The sequence below is a fragment of the Oncorhynchus mykiss genome, chromosome 13, assembly GCF_057628025.1.
Source record: "Oncorhynchus mykiss isolate SJ-2025 chromosome 13, ASM5762802v1, whole genome shotgun sequence".
In the NCBI taxonomy this organism is placed as follows: Eukaryota; Metazoa; Chordata; class Actinopteri; order Salmoniformes; family Salmonidae; genus Oncorhynchus; species Oncorhynchus mykiss.
The window spans coordinates 77,836,468-77,859,935 of record NC_143034.1 but is presented as its reverse complement, the minus strand read 5'-3'; the positions used below and the strand labels follow the sequence as shown (position 1 = coordinate 77,859,935).

General features: G+C 41.7%; 1 protein-coding gene across 4 annotated transcripts in view; it reads left to right on the top strand.

Annotated features, from left to right (window-relative positions):
• The window catches only part of ift70 (intraflagellar transport 70), a 45,304-nt gene that overhangs the window by 5,719 nt on the left and 16,117 nt on the right, over positions 1–23,468 (top strand). For 3 of the 4 annotated variants that reach the window (XM_090197788.1, XM_090197789.1, XM_090197790.1), the window contains exons 4-12: positions 2,192–2,248; positions 6,992–7,127; positions 7,414–7,518; positions 7,667–7,795; positions 8,506–8,555; positions 8,909–9,061; positions 11,746–11,811; positions 19,899–19,952; positions 20,926–20,991. In XM_090197788.1, coding sequence (XP_090053914.1) covers positions 2,192–2,248; positions 6,992–7,127; positions 7,414–7,518; positions 7,667–7,795; positions 8,506–8,555; positions 8,909–9,061; positions 11,746–11,811; positions 19,899–19,952; positions 20,926–20,991 — 816 coding nt within the window. Of the gene's footprint in view, positions 1–2,191; positions 2,249–6,991; positions 7,128–7,413; positions 7,519–7,666; positions 7,796–8,505; positions 8,556–8,908; positions 9,062–11,745; positions 11,812–19,898; positions 19,953–20,925; positions 20,992–22,885; positions 22,986–23,468 lie in introns of those variants that run through there. The other variant, XM_090197791.1, reaches the window with a different exon arrangement.

The following is a 23,468-nucleotide window of genomic DNA, read 5'->3' as shown; positions in this document are numbered from 1 at the left end:
TCTCACGTTTCTTGTTTTTTTCCGTTAGTTTGTTCATGTATAGTGTCGTCAATAAATACAATGAACAACCACCACGCTGCGCTTTGGTCCGCCTCTACTTCACAAGAAGAGAATCGTTACAACCAGGCAGAGTTATAATGTTTACTACCAGGTAGAGTTATAATGTTTACTACCAGCCCCACCAGGTAGAGTTATAATGTTTACTACCAGGTAGAGTTATAATGTTTTACTACCAGGTAGAGTTGTAATGTTTACTACCAGGTAGAGTTATAATGTTTTACTACCAGGCAGAGTTATAATGTTTACTACCAGGTAGAGTTATAATGTTTACTACCAGGTAGAGTTATAATGTTTACTACCAGCCCCACCAGGTAGAGTTATAATGTTTACTACCAGGTAGAGTTATAATGTTTACTACCAGGTAGAGTTGTAATGTTTACTACCAGGTAGAGTTATAATGTTTACTACCAGGTAGAGTTATAATGTTTACTACCAGGTAGAGTCATAATGTTTACTACCAGGCAGAGTTATAATGTTTACTACCAGGTAGAGTTATAATGTTTACTACCAGGTAGAGTTATAATGTTTACTACCAGGTAGAGTTTACCAGGCAGAGTTATAATGTTTACTACCAGGTAGAGTTATAATGTTTACTACCAGGTAGAGTTATAATGTTTACTACCAGGTAGAGTTATAATGTTTACTACCAGGTAGAGTAAAAATGTTTACTACCAGACCCACCAGGTAGAGTCATAATGTTTACTACCAGGTAGAGTTATAATGTTTACTACCAGGTAGAGTTATAATGTTTACTACCAGGTAGAGTTATAATGTTTACTACCAGGTAGAGTTATAATGTTTACTACCAGGTAGATTTAGAATGTTTACTACCAGGTAGAGTTATAATGTTTACTACCAGGTAGAGTTATAATGTTTACTACCAGACCTACCAGGTAGAGTCATAATGTTTACTACCAGGTAGAGTTATAATGTTTACTACCAGGTAGAGTTATAATGTTTACTACCAGGTAGAGTTATAATGTTTACTACCAGGTAGAGTTATAATGTTTACTACCAGGTAGAGTTATAATGTTTACTACCAGGTAGAGTCATAATGTTTACTACCAGACCCACCAGGTAGAGTTATAATGTTTACTACCAGGTATAGTTATAATGTTTACTACCAGGTAGAGTTATAATGTTTACTACCAGGTAGAGTTATAATGTTTTCTACCAGCCCCACCAGGCAGAGTTATAATGTTTACTACCAGGTAGAGTTATAATGTTTACTACCAGGTAGAGTTATAATGTTTACTACCAGGTAGAGTTATAATGTTTACTACCAGGTAGAGTTATAATGTTTACTACCAGACCCACCAGGTAGAGTTATAATGTTTACTACCAGGTATAGTTATAATGTTTACTACCAGGTAGAGTTATAATGTTTACTACCAGGTAGAGTCATAATGTTTACTACCAGGTGGAGTTATAATGTTTACTACCAGCTAGAGTCATAATGTTTACTACCAGGTAGAGTTATAATGTTTACTACCAGGTAGAGTTATAATGTTTACTACCAGGTAGAGTTATAATGTTTACTACCAGGTAGAGTTATAATGTTTACTACCAGGTAGAGTTATAATGTTTACTACCAGCCCCACCAGGTAGAGTTATAATGTTTACTACCAGGTAGAGTTATAATGTTTACTACCAGGTAGAGTCATAATGTTTACTACCAGGTAGAGTTATAATGTTTACTACCAGGTAGAGTTATAATGTTTACTACCAGGTAGAGTTATAATGTTTACTACCAGGTAGAGTTATAATGTTTACTACCAGGTAGAGTCATAATGTTTACTACCAGGTAGAGTTATAATGTTTACTACCAGGTAGAGTTATAATGTTTACTACCAGGTAGAGTTATAATGTTTACTACCAGGTAGAGTTATAATGTTTACTACCAGGTAGAGTTATAATGTTTACTACCAGGTAGAGTTATAATGTTTACTACCAGGTAGAGTTATAATGTTTACTACCAGGTAGAGTTATAATGTTTACTACCAGGTAGAGTTATAATGTTTACTACCAGGTAGAGTTATCTTACCACACTGAGATATAATTCTGTTCTTCAACCATATTCTCTTCGTTATTTTGTCTCTTCTGACCCATGTTCTGTCCATCTCTCCCACAGATGATCAAACTGCAGGCATCCATCAAATACGGAGAAGAGGAGTACTCTGGAGCGAAGGTTAGTAGAGACTAGTATTGGACATATACTGGACTTGGCCATAACTAGAACCATGACTAGAACCAGAACTAGAACCATGACTAGAACCAGAACTAGAACCATGACTAGAACCAGAACTAGAACCATGACTAGAAACATGACTAGAAACATGACTAGAAACATGACTAGAAACATGACTAGAAACATAACTAGAACCAGAACTTGAACCATGACTAGAACCTGAACTAGAACCATGACTAAAACCATGACTTGAACCTGAACTAGAACCATGACTAGAACTAGAACCATGACTAGGACCTGAACTAGAACCATGACTAAAACCATGACTAGAAACTGAACTAGACATATGACTAGAGCCATGACTAGAACCATGACTAGAACCAGAACCATGACTAGAACCATGGCTAGAACATCAATAGAACCATGACTATAACCAGAACTAGAACCATGACTAGAACTATGACTAGATTCATGACTAGAACCATGACTAGAACATCAATAGAACCATGACTCGTGCCAGAACTAGAACCAGAACTAAATCAGAACCATAACTAGAACCATAACTAAACCATAACTAGTACTATCATTAAATCAGAACCAGAACTAGAACCAGAACTAAACCAGCACTAGAACTAAAACTAGAACAGAACTAAACCAGAACTAGAACCAGAACTAAACCAGAACCGGAACTAGACCCAGAACTAGAACCACAACTTAACCAGAACTAGAACAGAACTTTACCAGAACTAGAACCAGAACTAAAGACCAGAAACATGTACCTGGTAGTTACTGTATGTCATGAGGTCAGGAGAACCTAATATAACCTGGTAGTTACTGTATGTCATGAGGTCAGGAGAACTTAAGTAGTTACTGTATGTCATGAGGTCAGGAGAACTTAATATAACCTGGTAGTTACTGTATGTCATGAGGTCAGGAGAACTTAATATAACCTGGTAGTTACTGTATGTCATGAGGTCAGGAGAACGTAAGTAGTTACTGTATGTCATGAGGTCAGGAGAACCTAATATAACCTGGTAGTTACTGTATGTCATGAGGTCAGGAGAACTTAAGTAGTTACTGTATGTCATGAGGTCAGGAGAACTTAATATAACCTGGTAGTTACTGTATGTCATGAGGTCAGGAGAACTTAAGTAGTTACTGTATGTCATGAGGTCAGGAGAACTTAAGTAGTTACTGTATGTCATGAGGTCAGGAGAACTTAATATAACCTGGTAGTTACTGTATGTCATGAGGTCAGGAGAACTTAAGTAGTTACTGTATGTCATGAGGTCAGGAGAACTTAAGTAGTTACTGTATGTCATGAGGTCAGGAGAACCTAATATAACCTGGTAGTTACTGTATGTCATGAGGTCAGGAGAACTTAATATAACCTGGTAGTTACTGTATGTCATGAGGTCAGGAGAACCTAATATAACCTGGTAGTTACTGTATGTCATGAGGTCAGGAGAACCTAATATAACCTGGTAGTTACTGTATGTCATGAGGTCAGGAGAACTTAATATAACCTGGTAGTTACTGTATGTCATGAGGTCAGGAGAACTTAATATAACCTGGTAGTTACTGTATGTCATGAGGTCAGGAGAACTTAAGTAGTTACTGTATGTCATGAGGTCAGGAGAACTTAAGTAGTTACTGTATGTCATGAGGTCAGGAGAACCTAATATAACCTGGTAGTTACTGTATGTCATGAGGTCAGGAGAACTTAATATAACCTGGTAGTTACTGTATGTCATGAGGTCAGGAGAACCTAATATAACCTGGTAGTTACTGTATGTCATGAGGTCAGGAGAACCTAATATAACCTGGTAGTTACTGTATGTCATGAGGTCAGGAGAACTTAAGTAGTTACTGTATGTCATGAGGTCAGGAGAACTTAATATAACCTGGTAGTTACTGTATGTCATGAGGTCAGGAGAACTTAAGTAGTTACTGTATGTCATGAGGTCAGGAGAACCTAATATAACCTGGTAGTTACTGTATGTCATGAGGTCAGGAGAACCTAATATAACCTGGTAGTTACTGTATGTCATGAGGTCAGGAGAACTTAATATAACCTGGTAGTTACTGTATGTCATGAGGTCAGGAGAACTTAAGTAGTTACTGTATGTCATGAGGTCAGGAGAACTTAATATAACCTGGTAGTTACTGTATGTCATGAGGTCAGGAGAACTTAAGTAGTTACTGTATGTCATGAGGTCAGGAGGACTTAATATAACCTGGTAGTTACTGTATGTCATGAGGTCAGGAGAACTTAAGTAGTTACTGTATGTCATGAGGTCAGGAGAGCTTAAGTAGTTACTGTTTGTCATGAGGTCAGGAGAACTTAAGTAGTGACTGTATGTCATGAGGTCAGGAGAACTTAATATAACCTGGTAGTTACTGTATGTCATGAGGTCAGGAGAACTTAAGTAGTTACTGTATGTCATGAGGTCAGGAGAACTTAATATAACCTGGTAGTTACTGTATGTCATGAGGTCAGGAGAACCTAAGTAGTGACTGTATGTCATGAGGTCAGGAGAACTTAATATAACCTGGTAGTTACTGTATGTCATGAGGTCAGGAGAACTTAATATAACCTGGTAGTTACTGTATGTCATGAGGTCAGGAGAACCTAAGTAGTGACTGTATGTCATGAGGTCAGGAGAACTTAATATAACCTGGTAGTTACTGTATGTCATGAGGTCAGGAGAACTTAAGTAGTTACTGTATGTCATGAGGTCAGGAGAACTTAATATAACCTGGTAGTTACTGTATGTCATGAGGTCAGGAGAACTTAAGTAGTTACTGTATGTCATGAGGTCAGGAGAACTTAATATAACCTGGTAGTTACTGTATGTCATGAGGTCAGGAGAACTTAATATAACCTGGTAGTTACTGTATGTCATGAGGTCAGGAGAACTTAAGTAGTTACTGTATGTCATGAGGTCAGTAGAACTTAATATAACCTGGTAGTTACTGTATGTCATGAGGTCAGGAGAACTTAATATAACCTGGTAGTTACTGTATGTCATGAGGTCAGGAGAACTTAAGTAGATACTGTATGTCATGAGGTCAGGAGAACCTAATATAACCTGGTAGTTACTGTATGTCATGAGGTCAGGAGAACTTAATATAACCTGGTAGTTACTGTATGTCATGAGGTCAGGAGAACTTAATATAACCTGGTAGTTACTGTATGTCATGAGGTCAGGAGAACTTAAGTAGTTACTGTATGTCATGAGGTCAGGAGAACCTAATATAACCTGGTAGTTACTGTATGTCATGAGGTCAGGAGAACCTAAGTAGTGACTGTATGTCATGAGGTCAGGAGAGCTTAATATAACCTGGTAGTTACTGTATGTCATGAGGTCAGGAGAACTTAAGTAGTTACTGTATGTCATGAGGTCAGGAGAACTTAAGTAGTTACTGTATGTCATGAGGTCAGGAGAACTTAATATAACCTGGTAGTTACTGTATGTCATGAGGTCAGGAGAACCTAATATAACCTGGTAGTTACTGTATGTCATGAGGTCAGGAGAGCTTAATATAACCTGGTAGTTACTGTATGTCATGAGGTCAGGAGAACTTAAGTAGTTACTGTATGTCATGAGGTCAGGAGAACTTAATATAACCTGGTAGTTACTGTATGTCATGAGGTCAGGAGAACTTAATATAACCTGGTAGTTACTGTATGTCATGAGGTCAGGAGAACCTAACATAACCTGGTAGTTACTGTATGTCATGAGGTCAGGAGAACCTAATATAACCTGGTAGTTACTGTATGTCATGAGGTCAGGAGAACCTAATAGAACCTGGTAGTTACTGTATGTCATGAGGTCAGGAGAACTTAATATAACCTGGTAGTTACTGTATGTCATGAGGTCAGGAGAACCTAATATAACCTGGTAGTTACTGTATGTCATGAGGTCAGGAGAACCTAATATAACCTGGTAGTTACTGTATGTCATGAGGTCAGGAGAACCTAATATAACCTGGTAGTTACTGTATGTCATGAGGTCAGGAGAACCTAATATAACCTGGTAGTTACTGTATGTCATGAGGTCAGGAGAACCTAATAGAACCTGGTAGTTACTGTATGTCATGAGGTCAGGAGAACCTAATAGAACCTGGTAGTTACTGTATGTCATGAGGTCAGGAGAACCTAATATAACCTGGTAGTTACTGTATGTCATGAGGTCAGGAGAACTTAATATAACCTGGTAGTTACTGTATGTCATGAGGTCAGGAGAACCTAATATAACCTGGTAGTTACTGTATGTCATGAGGTCAGGAGAACCTAATAGAACCTGGTAGTTACTGTATGTCATGAGGTCAGGAGAACCTAATATAACCTGGTAGTTGCTGTATGTCATGAGGTCAGGAGAACCTAATAGAACCTGGTAGTTACTGTATGTCATGAGGTCAGGAGAACTTAAGTAGTTACTGTATGTCATGAGGTCAGGAGAACTTAAGTAGTTACTGTATGTCATGAGGTCAGGAGAACCTAATATAACCTGGTAGTTACTGTATGTCATGAGGTCAGGAGAACTTAAGTAGTTACTGTATGTCATGAGGTCAGGAGAACTTAATATAACCTCTTATAACTGCTTAGTTAGTGTTTTTGATCCATTTAGAAACCCTCGAGACCCCTTATAACACATTTTCTCAACGAATACGCCCTTATGACTCCCTATAACCCTTTATGAGCTCTTATAAGGCCTTTATGAACCCTCTCCCTGTCAGACACTGGTAGAGCAGCTTCCCCAGGACGACCCAGACTATGACGTGGACATGGGCTGTCTACTCTACAAGGAGGGGGAGTACGAGGAGGCTTGCAAGAAGTTCATGTCTGCCATGCAGGTGCTGGGCTACCAACCAGGTAACTGCACGCGCTCACTCACACACAGAGGAAAACATCTATAACCTTTTGCCTGTCCTACAAGTCTCTTGCATTTACTATCTTCCTCCCCCTAATTCTCTCCTCCTCTCCCTCCCTCTCTCTCCTCTCCCCCCTAATTCTCTCCTCCTCTCCCTCCCTCTCTCTCCTCTCCCTCTAATTCTCTCCTTCTCTCCCTCTCTCTCCTCTCCGCCCTCCCTATCTCCCTGTCCCTCCCCCCTAATTCTCTCCTCCTCTCCCTGCCTCTCTCTCCTCCCTCCTGTCTCAGAACTGTCCTACAACATAGGTCTGTGCTACTACAGTATGAAACAGTATGGTCAGGCCCTCAAGTTCATCGGAGAGATCATCGAGAGAGGGATCAGGGAACATCCAGGTCGGCTTTAAAATGACAGCACACCTGTTTAGTTAGATACCTGATCACCCTGTTGGGGTTTTCCCTTAGTGACCCTCCTTCTCATCCATGTTTTCCCCTGACCATCCTGTGTCTCTCTGTGCTGTGTGTGTGTGTTCTCGTCGTCCAGAGCTGAGCGTTGGCATGACGACAGAGGGCATTGACGTGAGGAGTGTTGGGAACACCCTGATCCTACATGAGACCGCCCTCATAGAAGGCTTCAACCTCAAGGCTGCTATAGAATACCAGCTCAAAAACTGTGAGTACATTCAGCAGCCGTGTGGTTAGAGTATCCGCCCTGAGGTTGGAGGGTTGGGAGTTCAATCCCCGGCCGAGTCGTAACAAAAACTGTCAAAATGGGACCTGATTGACTCTCTGCTTGACTCTCAGCATTAAGGAGATAGGTTGGTGTCTAAAGCTCTGTGATAGACTAGCATTCTGTCCAGGGGGTGTACTGTGATAGACTAGCATTCTGTCCAGGGGGTGTACTGTGATAGACTAGCATTCTGTCCAGGGGGTGTACTGTGATAGACTAGTATTCTGTCCAGGGGGTGTACTGTGATAGACTAGCATTCTGTCCAGGGGGTGTACTGTGATAGACTAGCATTCTGTCCAGGGGGTGTACTGTGATAGACTAGCATTCTGTCCAGGGGGTGTACTGTGACCAGGCTGTGAGAAATTACCAGCTGAAAAACTGTCTGTTCTCATAGTATACCAGGCTGGTACTCTCTGTTTATAATCTATGCGTAGTCACTTAAACTCTACCTACATGTACATATCACCTCAATTACCTCGACTAACCGGTGCCCCCGCACATCATATAGCCTCGCTATTGTTATTTTACTGCTGCTATTTAATTATTTGTTACTTTTATTCATTTCTTTTTTTACTTATCTATTTTGTACTTAATAAACTGCATAAGGGCTTGTAAGTAAGCTCCACTCTGTCTCTCTGTCTGTCTGTCTCCAGGCGATGCAGCTCAGGAGGCCTTGACTGACATGCCTCCCAGATCAGAGGAGGTACTGTGTGTGTACTTGTGTGTGTGTGTGTACATATGTCAGCCCTTTACCACTCATGCAGGTTGGAGACAGTGGTGCTGTAAGGTACATCTCTATCTGTGGCTCAGTGGGTGCTGCCCTCTAATGACCATCTATATCAACACTCACACACTGATGGGGACCAGGGGACCAGGAGCACTCTTGTCAGACAGAAAGCTGTTGTGACGCGTGTATGTGTGTGTGTGGAGACATTCTCCTTCTAACCAAATGGACAATGAAATATCATTTTAATTTATTTTTATTTGATCCTGTATTTAACTAGGCAAGTTAGTTAAAGAACAAATAGTTATTTCCACATGTCTGTTGTCCTGTAGGAGCTGGACCCAGTGACGCTCCACAACCAGGCCCTGATGAACATGGATAAGAAGCCATCGGAGGGTTTTGAGAAACTGGCCTTCCTCCTGCAGCAGATCCCCTTCCCCCCGGTCACCTTCGGAAACCTGCTGTTACTGTACTGCAAATATGAGGTAGGGTATTCTACGGTACTATAGTATATTATACTATTATACAGTACTATATTATACTGTACTCTACTGCAAATATGAGGTAGGGTATTCTACGGTACTATACTATATTATACTATTATACAGTACTATATTATACTGTACTCTACTGTACTCTACTCTATTATACTATTATACAGTACTATATTATACTGTACTCTACTGCAAATATGAGGTAGGGTATTCTGCGGTACTATAGTATATTATACTATTATACAGTACTATATTATACTGTACTCTACTGCAAATATGAGGTAGGGTATTCTACGGTACTATAGTATATTATACTATTATACACTACTATATTATACTGTACTCTACTGTACTCTACTCTATTATACTATTATACTGTATTCTACTATATTATACTGTAGTCTAATATATTATACTATTATACTGTACTCTACTATACTATACTCTACTGTACTCTACTCTATTATACTATTATACTATTATACTGTATTCTACTATATTATACTGTATTCTACTATATTATACTGTAGTCTAATATATTATACTATTATACTGTACTCTACTATACTCTACTATATTATACTATTATACAGTACTATACTATATTATAATATACTCTACTATACTCTACTATATTATACTATTATACAGTACTATACTATATTATGATATACTCTACTATACTCTACTATATTATACTATTATACAGTACTATACTAAATTATAATGTACTCTACTATACTCTACTATATTATACAAGTATACAGTACTCTACCATATTATACTCTACTATATTATACTAGTATACTGTACCCTGCCATATTACATTATACTCTACTGCACTCTACTATATTATACTATACTCTACTGTACTCTACTATATTATACTAGTATACTGTACTGTACTATATTATATTATACTCTACTGTACTCTACTATATTATACTATACTCTACTGTACTCTACTATATTATACTAGTATACTGTACCCTACTATATTATACTATACTCTACTGTACTCTACTATATTATACTAGTATACTGTACCCTATTATATTATACTATACTGTACTCTACTATATTATACTAGTATACTGTACTCTACTATATTATACTAGTATACTGTACCCTACTATATTATACTATACTCTACTGTACTCTACTATATTATACTAGTATACTGTACCCTATTATATTATACTATACTGTACTCTACTATATTATACTAGTATACTGTACTCTACTATATTATATTATACTCTACTGTACTCTACTGTATTATACTATACTCTAATGCACTCTACTATATTATAATATACTCTACTGTACTGTACTATATTATACTAGTATACTGTACTGTACTATATTATATTATACTCTACTGTACTCTACTATATTATACTAGTATACTGTACCCTACTATATTATACTATACTCTACTGTACTCTACTATATTATATTATACTCTACTGTACTCTACTATATTATACTAGTATACTGTACTGTACTATATTATATTATACTCTACTGTACTCTACTATATTATACTATACTCTACTGTACTCTACTATATTATAATAGTATACTGTACTGTACTATATTATACTATACTCTACTGTACTCTACTATATTATGCTAGTATACTGTACTGTACTATATTATATTAAACTATACTGCACTCTACTATATTATACTAGTATACAGTACTCTACCATATTATACTCTACTCTACTATATTATACTAGTATACTGTACCCTGCCATATTATATTATACTCTACTGCACTCTACTATATTATACTATACTCTACTGTACTCTACTATATTATACTAGTATACTGTACTGTACTATATTATATTATACTCTACTGTACTCTACTATATTATACTATACTCTACTGTACTCTACTATATTATATTATACTCTACTGCACTCTACTGTTATACTGTACTCTACTGTTATACTGTACTCTACTGTTATACTGTACTATTCTGTTATACTGTACGCTACTGTTATACTGTACTATTCTGTTATACTGTACGCTACTGTTATACTGTACTATACTGTTATACTGTACTATACTGTTATACTGTACTCTACTGTTATACTGTACTATACTGTTATACTGTACTATACTGTTATACTGTACTCTACTGTTATACTGTACTCTACTGTACTCTACTACTGTATATCTACTATACTGTTATACTCTACTCTACTGTACTCTACTATTGTATATCTACTATACTGTTATACTGTACTCTACTGTTATACTGTACTCTACTGTTATACTGTACTCTACTGTACTCTACTACTGTATATCTACTATACTGTTATACTGTACTCTACTGTACTCTACTATTGTATATCTACTATACTGTTATACTGTACTCCACTGTTATACTGTACTCTACTGTTATACTGTACTGTACTGTACTCTACTATTGTATATCTACTATACTGTTATACTGTACTCTGCTGTTATACTGAACTATACTGTTATACTGTACTCTACTGTACTCTACTACTGTATATCTACTATACTCTACTGTACTCTACTACTGTATATCTACTATACTCTACTGTACTCTACTACTGTATATCTACTGTACTCGACTGTACTTTACTACTGTATATCTACTGTACTCTCTTTCTCTCCTTATATTCTGTCTCAGTATTTTGATCTGGCTGCTGATGTGATGGCAGAGAATGCACACCTCACCTACAAGTTCCTCACCCCGGTAAGAACCACAGGTCCCTTTTATTGTCCTATATGTTCATACTACATCCCTACGGTCAGTCACTAGGGATGGTTTTACTTCAAAAGCATACATGTTAGTCTGACCCTGAAGTGATGTCAACATTACATTTTCCATGTGGGATTGAAAGACCTCTATATAAATCATGTGTGATTGAAAGACCTCTATATAAATCCTGTGGGATTGAAAGACCTCTATATAAATCCTGTGTGATTGAAATACCTCTATATAAACCTGTGGGATTGAAAGACCTCTATATAAATCCTGTTCTGGATTGAAAGACCTCTATATAAATCCTGTTCTGGATTGAAAGACCTCTATATAAATCCTGTGGGATTGAAAAACCTCTATATAAATCCTGTGGGATTGAAAGACCTCTATATAAATCCTATTCTGGATTGAAAGACCTCTATATAAATCCTGTGGGATTGAAAGACCTCTATATAAATCCTGTGGGATTGAAAGACCTCTATATATGTCCTATTCTGGATTGAAAGACCTCTATATAAATCCTGTGTGATTGAAAGACCTCTATATAAACCCTGTGTGATTGAAAGACCCCTATATAAATCCTGTGCGATTGAAAGACCTCTATATAAATCCTGTGTGATTGAAAGACCTCTATATAAATCCTGTGTGATTGAAAGACCTCTATATAAATCCTGTGGGATTGAAAGACCTCTATATAAATCCTGTGCGATTGAAAGACCTCTATATAAATCCTGTGGGATTGAAATACCTCTATATATGTCCTATTCTGGATTAAAAGACCTCTATATAAATCCTGTAGGATTGAAAGACCTCTATATATGTCCTATTCTGGATTAAAAGACCTCTATATAAATCCTGTGGGATTGAAAGACCTCTATATATGTCCTATTCTGGATTAAAAGACCTCTATATAAATCCTGTGTGATTGAAAGACCTCTATATAAATCCTGTTCTGGATTGAAAGACCTCTATATAAATCCTGTTCTGGATTGAAAGACCTCTATATAAATCCTGTGTGATTGAAAGACCTCTATATAAATCCTGTGGGATTGAAAGACCTCTATATAAATCCTGTTCTGGATTGAAAGACCTCTATATAAATCCTGTGTGATTGAAAGACCTCTATATAAATCCTGTGTGATTGAAAGACCTCTATATAAATCCTGTTCTGGATTGAAAGACCTCTATATAAATCCTGTGGGATTGAAAGACCTCTATATAAATCCTATGGGATTGAAAGACCTCTATATAAATCCTGTGTGATTGAAAGACCTCTATATAAATCCTGTGGGATTGAAAGACCTCTATATAAATCCTGTGTGATTGAAATACCTCTATATAAACCTGTGGGATTGAAAGACCTCTATATATGTCCTATTCTGGATTGAAAGACCTCTATATAAATCCTGTGGGATTGAAAGACCTCTATATAAATCCTGTGGGATTGAAAGACCTCTATATATGTCCTATTCTGGATTGAAAGACCTCTATATAAATCCTGTGTGATTGAAAGACCTCTATATAAACCCTGTGTGATTGAAAGACCCCTATATAAATCCTGTGCGATTGAAAGACCTCTATATAAATCCTGTGTGATTGAAAGACCTCTATATAAATCCTGTGTGATTGAAAGACCTCTATATAAATCCTGTGGGATTGAAAGACCTCTATATAAATCCTGTGTGATTGAAAGACCTCTATATAAATCCTGTGGGATTGAAAGACCTCTATATAAATCCTGTGCGATTGAAAGACCTCTATATAAATCCTGTGGGTGTCACGAACCTCGCCGAGGTTGGTGCCTCTTCCTGTTCGGGCGGTGCTCGGCGGTCGTCGTCGCCGGCCTATTAGCTGCCATCGATTCCCTTTCCGTTTGTTTTGGGTTATTGGTTAATTGGGTACACCTGTTTTGTATTAGGATTTGTTTGTAGGGTATTTAAGGGCACTAGGCCCGCTGGGTATTTGTGCGGGCTTGTTTTTGTTACTCTGTGTTTTGTTGGTGTGATTTATTATTGTATTTATTCTCCGGACTGTTTAGTCCTGTTGTTGTTTTGGACTAGCAACGTATTTACGCCCTGTGTGTTGGCGTGACTGTTTTTGTTGCGCTGGGGAATAAATCTGAGGAAAACGACTGAACCCTGCTCTCTGCGCCTGATTCCACCCACCACACCTAGTAGATCGTAACAGAAGCCCGCACCACCTGAAATGGAGTCAGCAGGAGCAGCGACCACTCCTCTCCCCACTATGGAGGAGCGCGTTCATCACCATACAGCTGTCCTCCATCGGATTGGTACCGCGATGGACCAGATGATGGAGAGGATGGAACGATGGGAGCGGAGTGGTCTCCCGACATCTACCCCAGCTCCCCCACTCCCGACACCACCTACATCGTCCTCTGGGTCCGGCGCACTACGTCTCTCCCCCCCGAGGGAGTACGATGGAGCGGCTGCTGGGTGCCAGGGATTTTTGCTCCAGCTGGAGCTCTACCTGGCTACCGTGCGTCCGGCTCCCTCGGGTGAGGAGAGTGTGAGCCTCCTCGTCTCCTGTTTAACGGGCAGGGCCCTGGACTGGGCTAACGCAGTCTGGAACAGTCCAGACTCAGCTCGGGACAACTACCTGGAGTTCACTCGCCGTTTCCGAGCAGTGTTCGATCATCCACCAGAGGGTAAAGCGGCGGGTGAGCGACTGTTCCACCTCAGACAGGAGACGAGGAGCGCGCAGGACTTCGCGTTGGAGTTTAGGACCCTAGCTGCTGGTGCTGGGTGGAATGACAGGGCCCTGATGGACCATTACCGGTGTAGTCTCCGGGAGGACGTCCGCCGGGAGCTGGCTTGCAGGGACACAACTCTCTCCCTGGATGAACTAATAGACATGTCTATTCGATTGGACAACCTGCTAGCTGCCCGCGGGCGTTCAGAAGGGGTCCTGTTAATTCCACCGTCCAGCTCTCCCACTCCCACTCCGATGGAGTTGGGAGGAGCTGCATCTAGGGGGATCAGAGGGGGCTCCTCCTGCTCCTATTGTGGACGGAGAGGACACACTTCGGACCGGTGTTGGAGGAGTCCCTCTGGGAGTCGAGATGGTCGGCAGAGCGCTCCTCGGCCACCCCAGGTGAGTAAGCACCAAACTCACCCAGAGCTCCCTGTTGGTCACATGTTTTTGTTAATTTTTTTCCCTGCATTTTTCCCCTCTCTTCAGCATAAGGCGCTAGTCGATTCAGGCGCAGCTGTGAGCTTTATGGATCGTGGACTCGCCCGTAAATTGGGTATTCCGTTAGTGCAGATAGACCCACCTGTCCCCGTGCACTCCTTAGATAGCCGACCGCTAGGGTCAGGGCTGGTCAGGGAGGCCACGATTCCGCTGGACATGGTAACGCAGGGGAATCATAGGGAGAGGATCAGTTTCTACCTTATTGATTCACCTGGGTTTCCGGTGGTGTTGGGGGTTCCCTGGCTGGCTATTCACAATCCCCTTATTTCCTGGAAACAGGGGGCTCTTAAGGGGTGGTCAGACGAGTGTTCAGAGAGGTGTTTAGGAGTTTCCATCGGTGCCACGACGGTGGAGAGTCCAGACCAGGTTTCCACCGTGCGCATTCCCCCAGAATATGCCGATTTGGCTATCGCTTTTAGTAAGAGGAAAGCGACCAAATTACCACCTCTCATCGCTACGGCGGTGGAATCATTCCACGGAGCGCGTTTCTTCACAAAACTGGACCTCAGGAGCGCGTATAATCTGGTGCGTATTCGGGGAGGAGACGAGTGGAAAACAGCGTTTAGTACCACATCAGGCCACTATGAGTACCTCGTCATGCCGTATGGGTTGAAAAATGCTCCAGCCGTCTTTCAATCCTTTGTAGATGAGATTCTCAGGGACTTGCACGGGCAGGGTGTGGTAGTCTATATTGATGACATCTTGATTTATTCTGCCACACGCGCCGCGCATGTTTCCCTGGTGCGCAAGGTTCTTGGGCGACTGCTGGAGCATGACCTATACGTCAAGGCTGAGAAATGTGTGTTTTCCAAACCAGCCGTTTCCTTCCTGGGTTATCGCATTTCCAGCTCGGGGATGATGATGGAGTGTGACCGCGTTAATGCCGTGCGTAATTGGCCGACTCCGACCACGGTAAAGGAGGTGCAGCGGTTTTTAGGGTTTGCCAATTACTACCGGAGGTTTATCCGGGGTTTTGGCCAAGTAGCGGCGCCCATTACCTCACTGCTGAAGGGAGGGCCGGTGCGTTTGCGGTGGTCAGCAGAGGCTGATGGAGCCTTCAACCAGTTGAAGGCACTGTTCACTGGGGCTCCCGTGTTGGCGCATCCGGACCCTTCGTTAGCATTCATAGTGGAGGTGGATGCGTCCGAGGCTGGGGTTGGAGCCGTGCTGTCTCAGCGCTCGGGTACGCCACCGAAGCTCCGTCCCTGCGCTTTCTTTTCTAAGAAGCTGGGTCCGGCAGAGCGGAACTATGATGTGGGGGACCGGGAGTTACTAGCTATGGTAAAGGCCCTGAAGGTGTGGAGACACTGGCTAGAGGGGGCTAAACACCCTTTTCTCATCTGGACTGACCACCGCAATCTGGAGTATATTCGTGCAGCGAGGAGACTGAATCCGCGCCAGGCTAGGTGGGCCATGTTCTTTACACGTTTTAGATTTACGATCTCTTACAGACCAGGTTCCCTCAACACTAAGGCCGACGCGCTGTCCCGTCTCTATGACACTGAGGACCGGTCTATCGAACCCACTCCCATCCTTCCTGCTTCTCGGCTGGTGGCCCCAGTGGTATGGGAGGTGGACGCGGACATCGAGCGGGCGTTGAGGGTTGAACCTGCGCCTGCACAGTGTCCGACTGGCAGAAGTTACGTACCGCTTGGTGTTCGTGATAAGTTGATTCGGTGGGCTCACACACTACCGTCTGCGGGTCATCCGGGGATCGATAGGACAGTGCGGGGTCTTAGAGGGAAATACTGGTGGCCCACCTTAGCTAGGGATGTGAGGCTCTATGTCTCTTCCTGTTCGGTATGCGCCCAGAGTAAGGCTCCTAGGCACCTTCCTAGAGGGAAGTTACAGCCCCTCCCGATTCCACAACGGCCATGGTCCCATCTCTCGGTAGATTTCCTTACTGATCTTCCCCCATCTCAGGGGAACACTACCGTTCTGGTCGTTGTGGATCGGTTCTCTAAGTCCTGCCGTCTCCTTCCATTGCCTGGTCTCCCTACGGCCCTACAGACTGCAGAGGCTCTTTTTACCCACGTCTTCCGGCACTATGGGGTCCCAGAGGATATCGTCTCCGATCGGGGTCCCCAGTTCACATCTCGGGTTTGGAAGGCGTTTATGGAGCGTCTGGGGATCTCGGTCAGCCTTACCTCTGGTTATCACCCCGAAAGTAATGGGCAGGTGGAGAGAGTAAACCAGGAAGTGGGCAGGTTTCTGAGGTCGTATTGCCAGGACCGGCCAGGAGAATGGGCAAGGTACGTCCCATGGGCAGAGTTAGCCCAGAATTCTCTTCGGCATTCGTCCACGAATATGTCGCCATTCGAATGTGTACTGGGTTACCAGCCGGTCCTGGCTCCGTGGCATCAGAGTCAGACCGAGGCTCCTGCGGTGGAGGAGTGGGTACAGCGCTCTAGAGAGACCTGGCGGGCAGTCCAGGATTCTCTCAGGCAGGCCAGTGAACGGCAGAAGAGAGACGCTGACCGCCACCGCAGTGAGGCCCCGGTGTTCGCACCAGGGGACAGGGTCTGGCTCTCGACCCGAAACCTGTCCCTCCGCCTGCCCTGCCGGAAGCTGGGGCCGCAGTGTGTGGGGCCATTTAAAGTCCTGAGGAGGATAAACGAGGTGTGTTATAGATTGCAACTTCCCTCTTATTATCGTATTAACCCCTCGTTTCATGTGTCTCTCCTCAGGCCGGTGGTAGCTGGTCCCCTACAAGACAGTGAGGTACCGGAGGTCCCTCCACCCCCTCTGGACATCGAGGGGTCCCCGGCGTACACAGTACGAGCTATTCTGGACTCGAGACGCCGGGTGAGGGGCCTGCAGTACCTCGTGGACTGGGAGGGGTACGGTCCGGAGGAGAGGTGCTGGGTACCGGGGAGGGACATTTTAGATCCTTCCCTCTTGAGGGATTTCCATCGCCTCCACCCGGATCGCCCTGCGCCTCGTCCTCCGGGTCGTCCTCGAGGCCGGGGTCGGCGCGCTGCGGGAGCCGCGCGTCAGGGGGGGGGTACTGTCACGAACCTCGCCGAGGTTGGTGCCTCTTCCTGTTCGGGCGGTGCTCGGCGGTCGTCGTCGCCGGCCTATTAGCTGCCATCGATTCCCTTTCCGTTTGTTTTGGGTTATTGGTTAATTGGGTACACCTGTTTTGTATTAGGATTTGTTTGTAGGGTATTTAAGGGCACTAGGCCCGCTGGGTATTTGTGCGGGCTTGTTTTTGTTACTCTGTGTTTTGTTGGTGTGATTTATTATTGTATTTATTCTCCGGACTGTTTAGTCCTGTTGTTGTTTTGGACTAGCAACGTATTTACGCCCTGTGTGTTGGCGTGACTGTTTTTGTTGCGCTGGGGAATAAATCTGAGGAAAACGACTGAACCCTGCTCTCTGCGCCTGATTCCACCCACCACACCTAGTAGATCGTAACAGTGGGATTGAAATACCTCTATATATGTCCTATTCTGGATTAAAAGACCTCTATATAAATCCTGTAGGATTGAAAGACCTCTATATATGTCCTATTCTGGATTAAAAGACCTCTATATAAATCCTGTGTGATTGAAAGACCTCTATATAAACCCTGTGTGATTGAAAGACCCCTATATAAATCCTGTGCGATTGAAAGACCTCTATATAAGTCCTGTGTGATTGAAAGACCTCTATATAAATCCTGTGTGATTGAAAGACCTCTATATAAATCCTGTGGGATTGAAAGATCTCTATATAAATCCTGTGCGATTGAAAGACCTCTATATAAATCCTGTGGGATTGAAATACCTCTATATATGTCCTATTCTGGATTAAAAGACCTCTATATAAATCCTGTAGGATTGAAAGACCTCTATATATGTCCTATTCTGGATTAAAAGACCTCTATATAAATCCTGTGGGATTGAAAGACCTCTATATATGTCCTATTCTGGATTAAAAGACCTCTATATAAATCCTGTGTGATTGAAAGACCTCTATATAAATCCTGTTCTGGATTGAAAGACCTCTATATAAATCCTGTTCTGTATTGAAAGACCTCTATATAAATCCTGTGTGATTGAAAGACCTCTATATAAATCCTGTGGGATTGAAAGACCTCTATATAAATCCTGTTCTGGATTGAAAGACCTCTATATAAATCCTGTGTGATTGAAAGACCTCTATATAAATCCTGTGTGATTGAAAGACCTCTATATAAATCCTGTTCTGGATTGAAAGACCTCTATATAAATCCTGTGGGATTGAAAGACCTCTATAAAAATCCTGTGGGATTGAAAGACCTCTATATAAATCCTGTGTGATTGAAAGACCTCTATATAAATCCTGTGGGATTGAAAGACCTCTATATAAATCATGTGGGATTGAAAGACCTCTATATAAATCCTGTTCTGGATTGAAAGACCTCTATATAAATCCTTTGGGATTGAAAGACCTCTATATAAATCCTGTGGGATTGAAAGACCTCTATATAAATCCTGTGTGATTGAAAGACCTCTATATAAATCCTGTGGGATTGAAAGACCTCTATATAAATCCTGTGGGATTGAAAGACCTCTATATAAATCCTGTGGGATTGAAAGACCTCTATATAAATCCTGTGGGATTGAAAGACCTCTATATAAATCCTGTGTGATTGAAAGACCTCTATATAAATCCTGTGGGATTGAAAGACCTCTATATAAATCCTGTGGGATTGAAAGACCTCTATATAAATCCTGTTCTGGATTGAAAGACCTCTATATAAATCCTGTTCTGGATTGAAAGACCTCTATATAAATCCTGTTCTTGCTACACATCCCCAATTAATTTTCTGGTCCTCCTTCTCCTGCTATGTAATAAACAGTTGATGTTATGTGTTAACAGTTATGTGGTCTCTACCGTTCCAGTATCTGTATGAGTTTCTGGACGCCATGTTGACCTGTCAGACAGCTCCAGAGGAGGTAACAACAAAACTACACACCATGTACACCCTGTACTACCTACTACCTAGTACTAATCACCCTGTACCACCTACTACCTAGTACTAATCACTATACTACCTACTACCTAGTACTAATCACTCTATACTACCTACTACCTAGTACTAATCACTCTATACTACCTACTACCTAGTACTAATCACTATACTACCTACTACCTAGTACTAATCACTATACTACCTACTACCTAGTACTAATCACTCTATACTACCTACTACCTAGTACTAATCACTATACTACCTACTACCTAGTACTAATCACTCTATACTACCTAGTACTAATCACTCTATAATACCTACTCCCTAGTACTAATCACTATACTACCTACTACCTAGTACTAATCACTCTATACTACCTACTACCTAGTACTAATCACTATACTACCTAGTACTAATCACTCTATACTACCTACTACCTAGTACTAATCACTCTATACTACCTAGTACTAATCACTATACTACCTACTACCTAGTACTAATCACTCTATACTCCCTAGTACCAATCACTCTATAATACCTACTCCCTCGTACTAATCACTATACTACCTACTCTCTAGTACTAATCACTCTATACTACCTACTACCTAGTACTAATCACTATACTACCTACTACCTAGTACTAATCACTCTATACTCCCTAGTACTAATCACTCTATAATACCTACTCCCTAGTACTAATCACTATACTACCTACTCTCTAGTACTAATCATTCTCTACTAGCATCAACCTTCTGTAGTATTAAACACACCACTACTACACATATATATTTCTGTTTCAATGTTTTAGCCAGTGACCTGAATGTTCCACAATGTAATGAACCAGTCCTCTACATTGCAGAGACTTTAAAGTCCCGTGTCATTGTTGCTACTCTTTGTAATTCTGAGGTAAATATTCCTGTCTCTGATCATGTCTCTGTTGTGTTCGACCAACGCAGGCCTTCAGGAAGTTTGATGAGATGAACGCCAAGTTGACAGATCAACTACGCAAGCTGACCAAACAGGTTACAATCTTCCAGTCTCCTCTCTCTCTCTCTCTGTCTTCCGATGTTGTCTGGTTATCCTGTTTATCCTGTTGATGTTGTCTGTTTATCCTGTTGATGTTGTCTGTTTATCCTGTTATCCTGTTGATGTTGTCTGTTTATCCTGTTGATGTTGTCTGTTTATCCTGTTATCCTGTTGATGTTGTCTGTTTATCCTGTTGATGTTGTCTGTTTATCCTGTTATCCTGTTGATGTTGTCTGTTTATCCTGTTGATGTTGTCTGTTTATCCTGTTATCCTGTTGATGTTGTCTGTTTATCCTGTTGATGTTGTCTGTTTATCCTGTTATCCTGTTGATGTTGTCTGTTTATCCTGTTGATGTTGTCTGTTTATCCTGTTATCCTGTTGATGTTGTCTGTTTATCCTGTTGATGTTGTCTGTTTATCCTGTTATCCTGTTGATGTTGTCTGTTTATCCTGTTGATGTTGTCTGTTTATCCTGTTATCCTGTTGATGTTGTCTGTTTATCCTGTTGATGTTGTCTGTTTATCCTGTTATCCTGTTGATGTTGTCTGTTTATCCTGTTGATGTTGTCTGTTTATCCTGTTATCCTGTTGATGTTGTCTGTTTATCCTGTTGATGTTGTCTGTTTATCCTGTTATCCTGTTGATGTTGTCTGTTTATCCTGTTGATGTTGTCTGTTTATCCTGTTATCCTGTTGATGTTGTCTGTTTATCCTGTTGATGTTGTCTGTTTATCCTGTTATCCTGTTGATGTTGTCTGTTTATCCTGTTGATGTTGTCTGTTTATCCTGTTATCCTGTTGATGTTGTCTGTTTATCCTGTTGATGTTGTCTGTTTATCCTGTTATCCTGTTGATGTTGTCTGTTTATCCTGTTGATGTTGTCTGTTTATCCTGTTATCCTGTTGATGTTGTCTGTTTATCCTGTTGATGTTGTCTGTTTATCATGTTAGCCTGTTGTCATCCTTCTCTCATCTATTTGGTCTTCCATTCTCCTTTTCTTTCGTCCGAGGCCCCACAGGTTACATTCTTCCATTCTGCTCTCTCGGGCCACCAGCTTGTTTATTAGCTTTAGTCTGCGTCCCTAATGGAACCCTACACTCTTAGGAAAAAGGGTTCCAAAAGGGTTCTTCGGCTGTCCCCATTGGATAATCATTTGAAGAACCCTTTTTGGTTCCAGGTAGAACTCTTTTTGGTTCTATGTAGAACCCTCTGTGTAAAATATTCTATATGGAACTCAAAAGGGTTCTACCTGGAACCAAAAAGGGTTCTTCAAATGATTCTCCTATGGGGACAGCCGAAGAACCCTTTTATAGGTTCTAGATAGCACCTTTTTTTTTTCCTCCTAAGAGTGTATTCCCTATATAGTGCACTACTTTTGAGTTGAGCCCAATGGGACTAGGGTGCCATTTGGGACGAAAGCTTACCTTTTCCAAGCCTTCTACAGCCCAGTCATTCCTCTGATCTGGTCACATTGGTGCTGTTTAACCTTTATAGCTTTAAATTGCTATCAGTCATGTGTTTTTACAGACAGACATCACGTTTTCCCCTTAACTGTTCAGGATACAGTGATAAGACTGTGTTATTATTGGAGAGAACAACATAAAGCATCCATAGCCCGTGACCTGTGTGTAGTCTGTCTCTAAGGTGCAGGAAGCCAGGCTAGTCCGTGACCTGTGTGTAGTCTTTGTCTCTAAGGTGCAGGAAGCCAGGCTAGCCCGTGACCTGTGTGTAGTCTGTCTCTAAGGTGCAGGAAGCCAGGCTAGCCCGTGACCTGTGTGTAGTCTGTCTCTAAGGTGCAGGAAGCCAGGCTAGTCCGTGACCTGTGTGTAGTCTGTCTCTAAGGTGCAGGAAGCCAGGCTAGTCCGTGACCTGTGTGTAATCTTTGTCTCTAAGATACAGGAAGCCAGGCTAGCCCGTGACCTGTGTGTAGTCTTTGTCTCTAAGATACAGGAAGCCAGGCTAGCCCGTGACCTGTGTGTAGTCTGTCTCTAAGGTGCAGGAAGCCAGGCTAGCCCGTGACCTGTGTGTAGTCTGCCTCTAAGGTGCAGGAAGCCAGGCTAGTCCGTGACCTGTGTGTAATCTTTGTCTCTAAGATACAGGAAGCCAGGCTAGCCCGTGACCTGTGTGTAGTCTTTGTCTCTAAGATACAGGAAGCCAGGCTGGCCCGTGACCTGTGTGTAGTCTGTCTCTAAGGTGCAGGAAGCCAGGCTAGTCCGTGACCTGTGTGTAATCTTTGTCTCTAAGATACAGGAAGCCAGGCTGGCCCGTGACCTGTGTGTAGTCTGTCTCTAAGGTGCAGGAAGCCAGGCTAGTCCGTGACCTGTGTGTAATCTTTGTCTCTAAGATACAGGAAGCCAGGCTGGCCCGTGACCTGTGTGTAGTCTGTCTCTAAGGTGCAGGAAGCCAGGCTAGTCCGTGACCTGTGTGTAATCTTTGTCTCTAAGATACAGGAAGCCAGGCTGGCCCGTGACCTGTG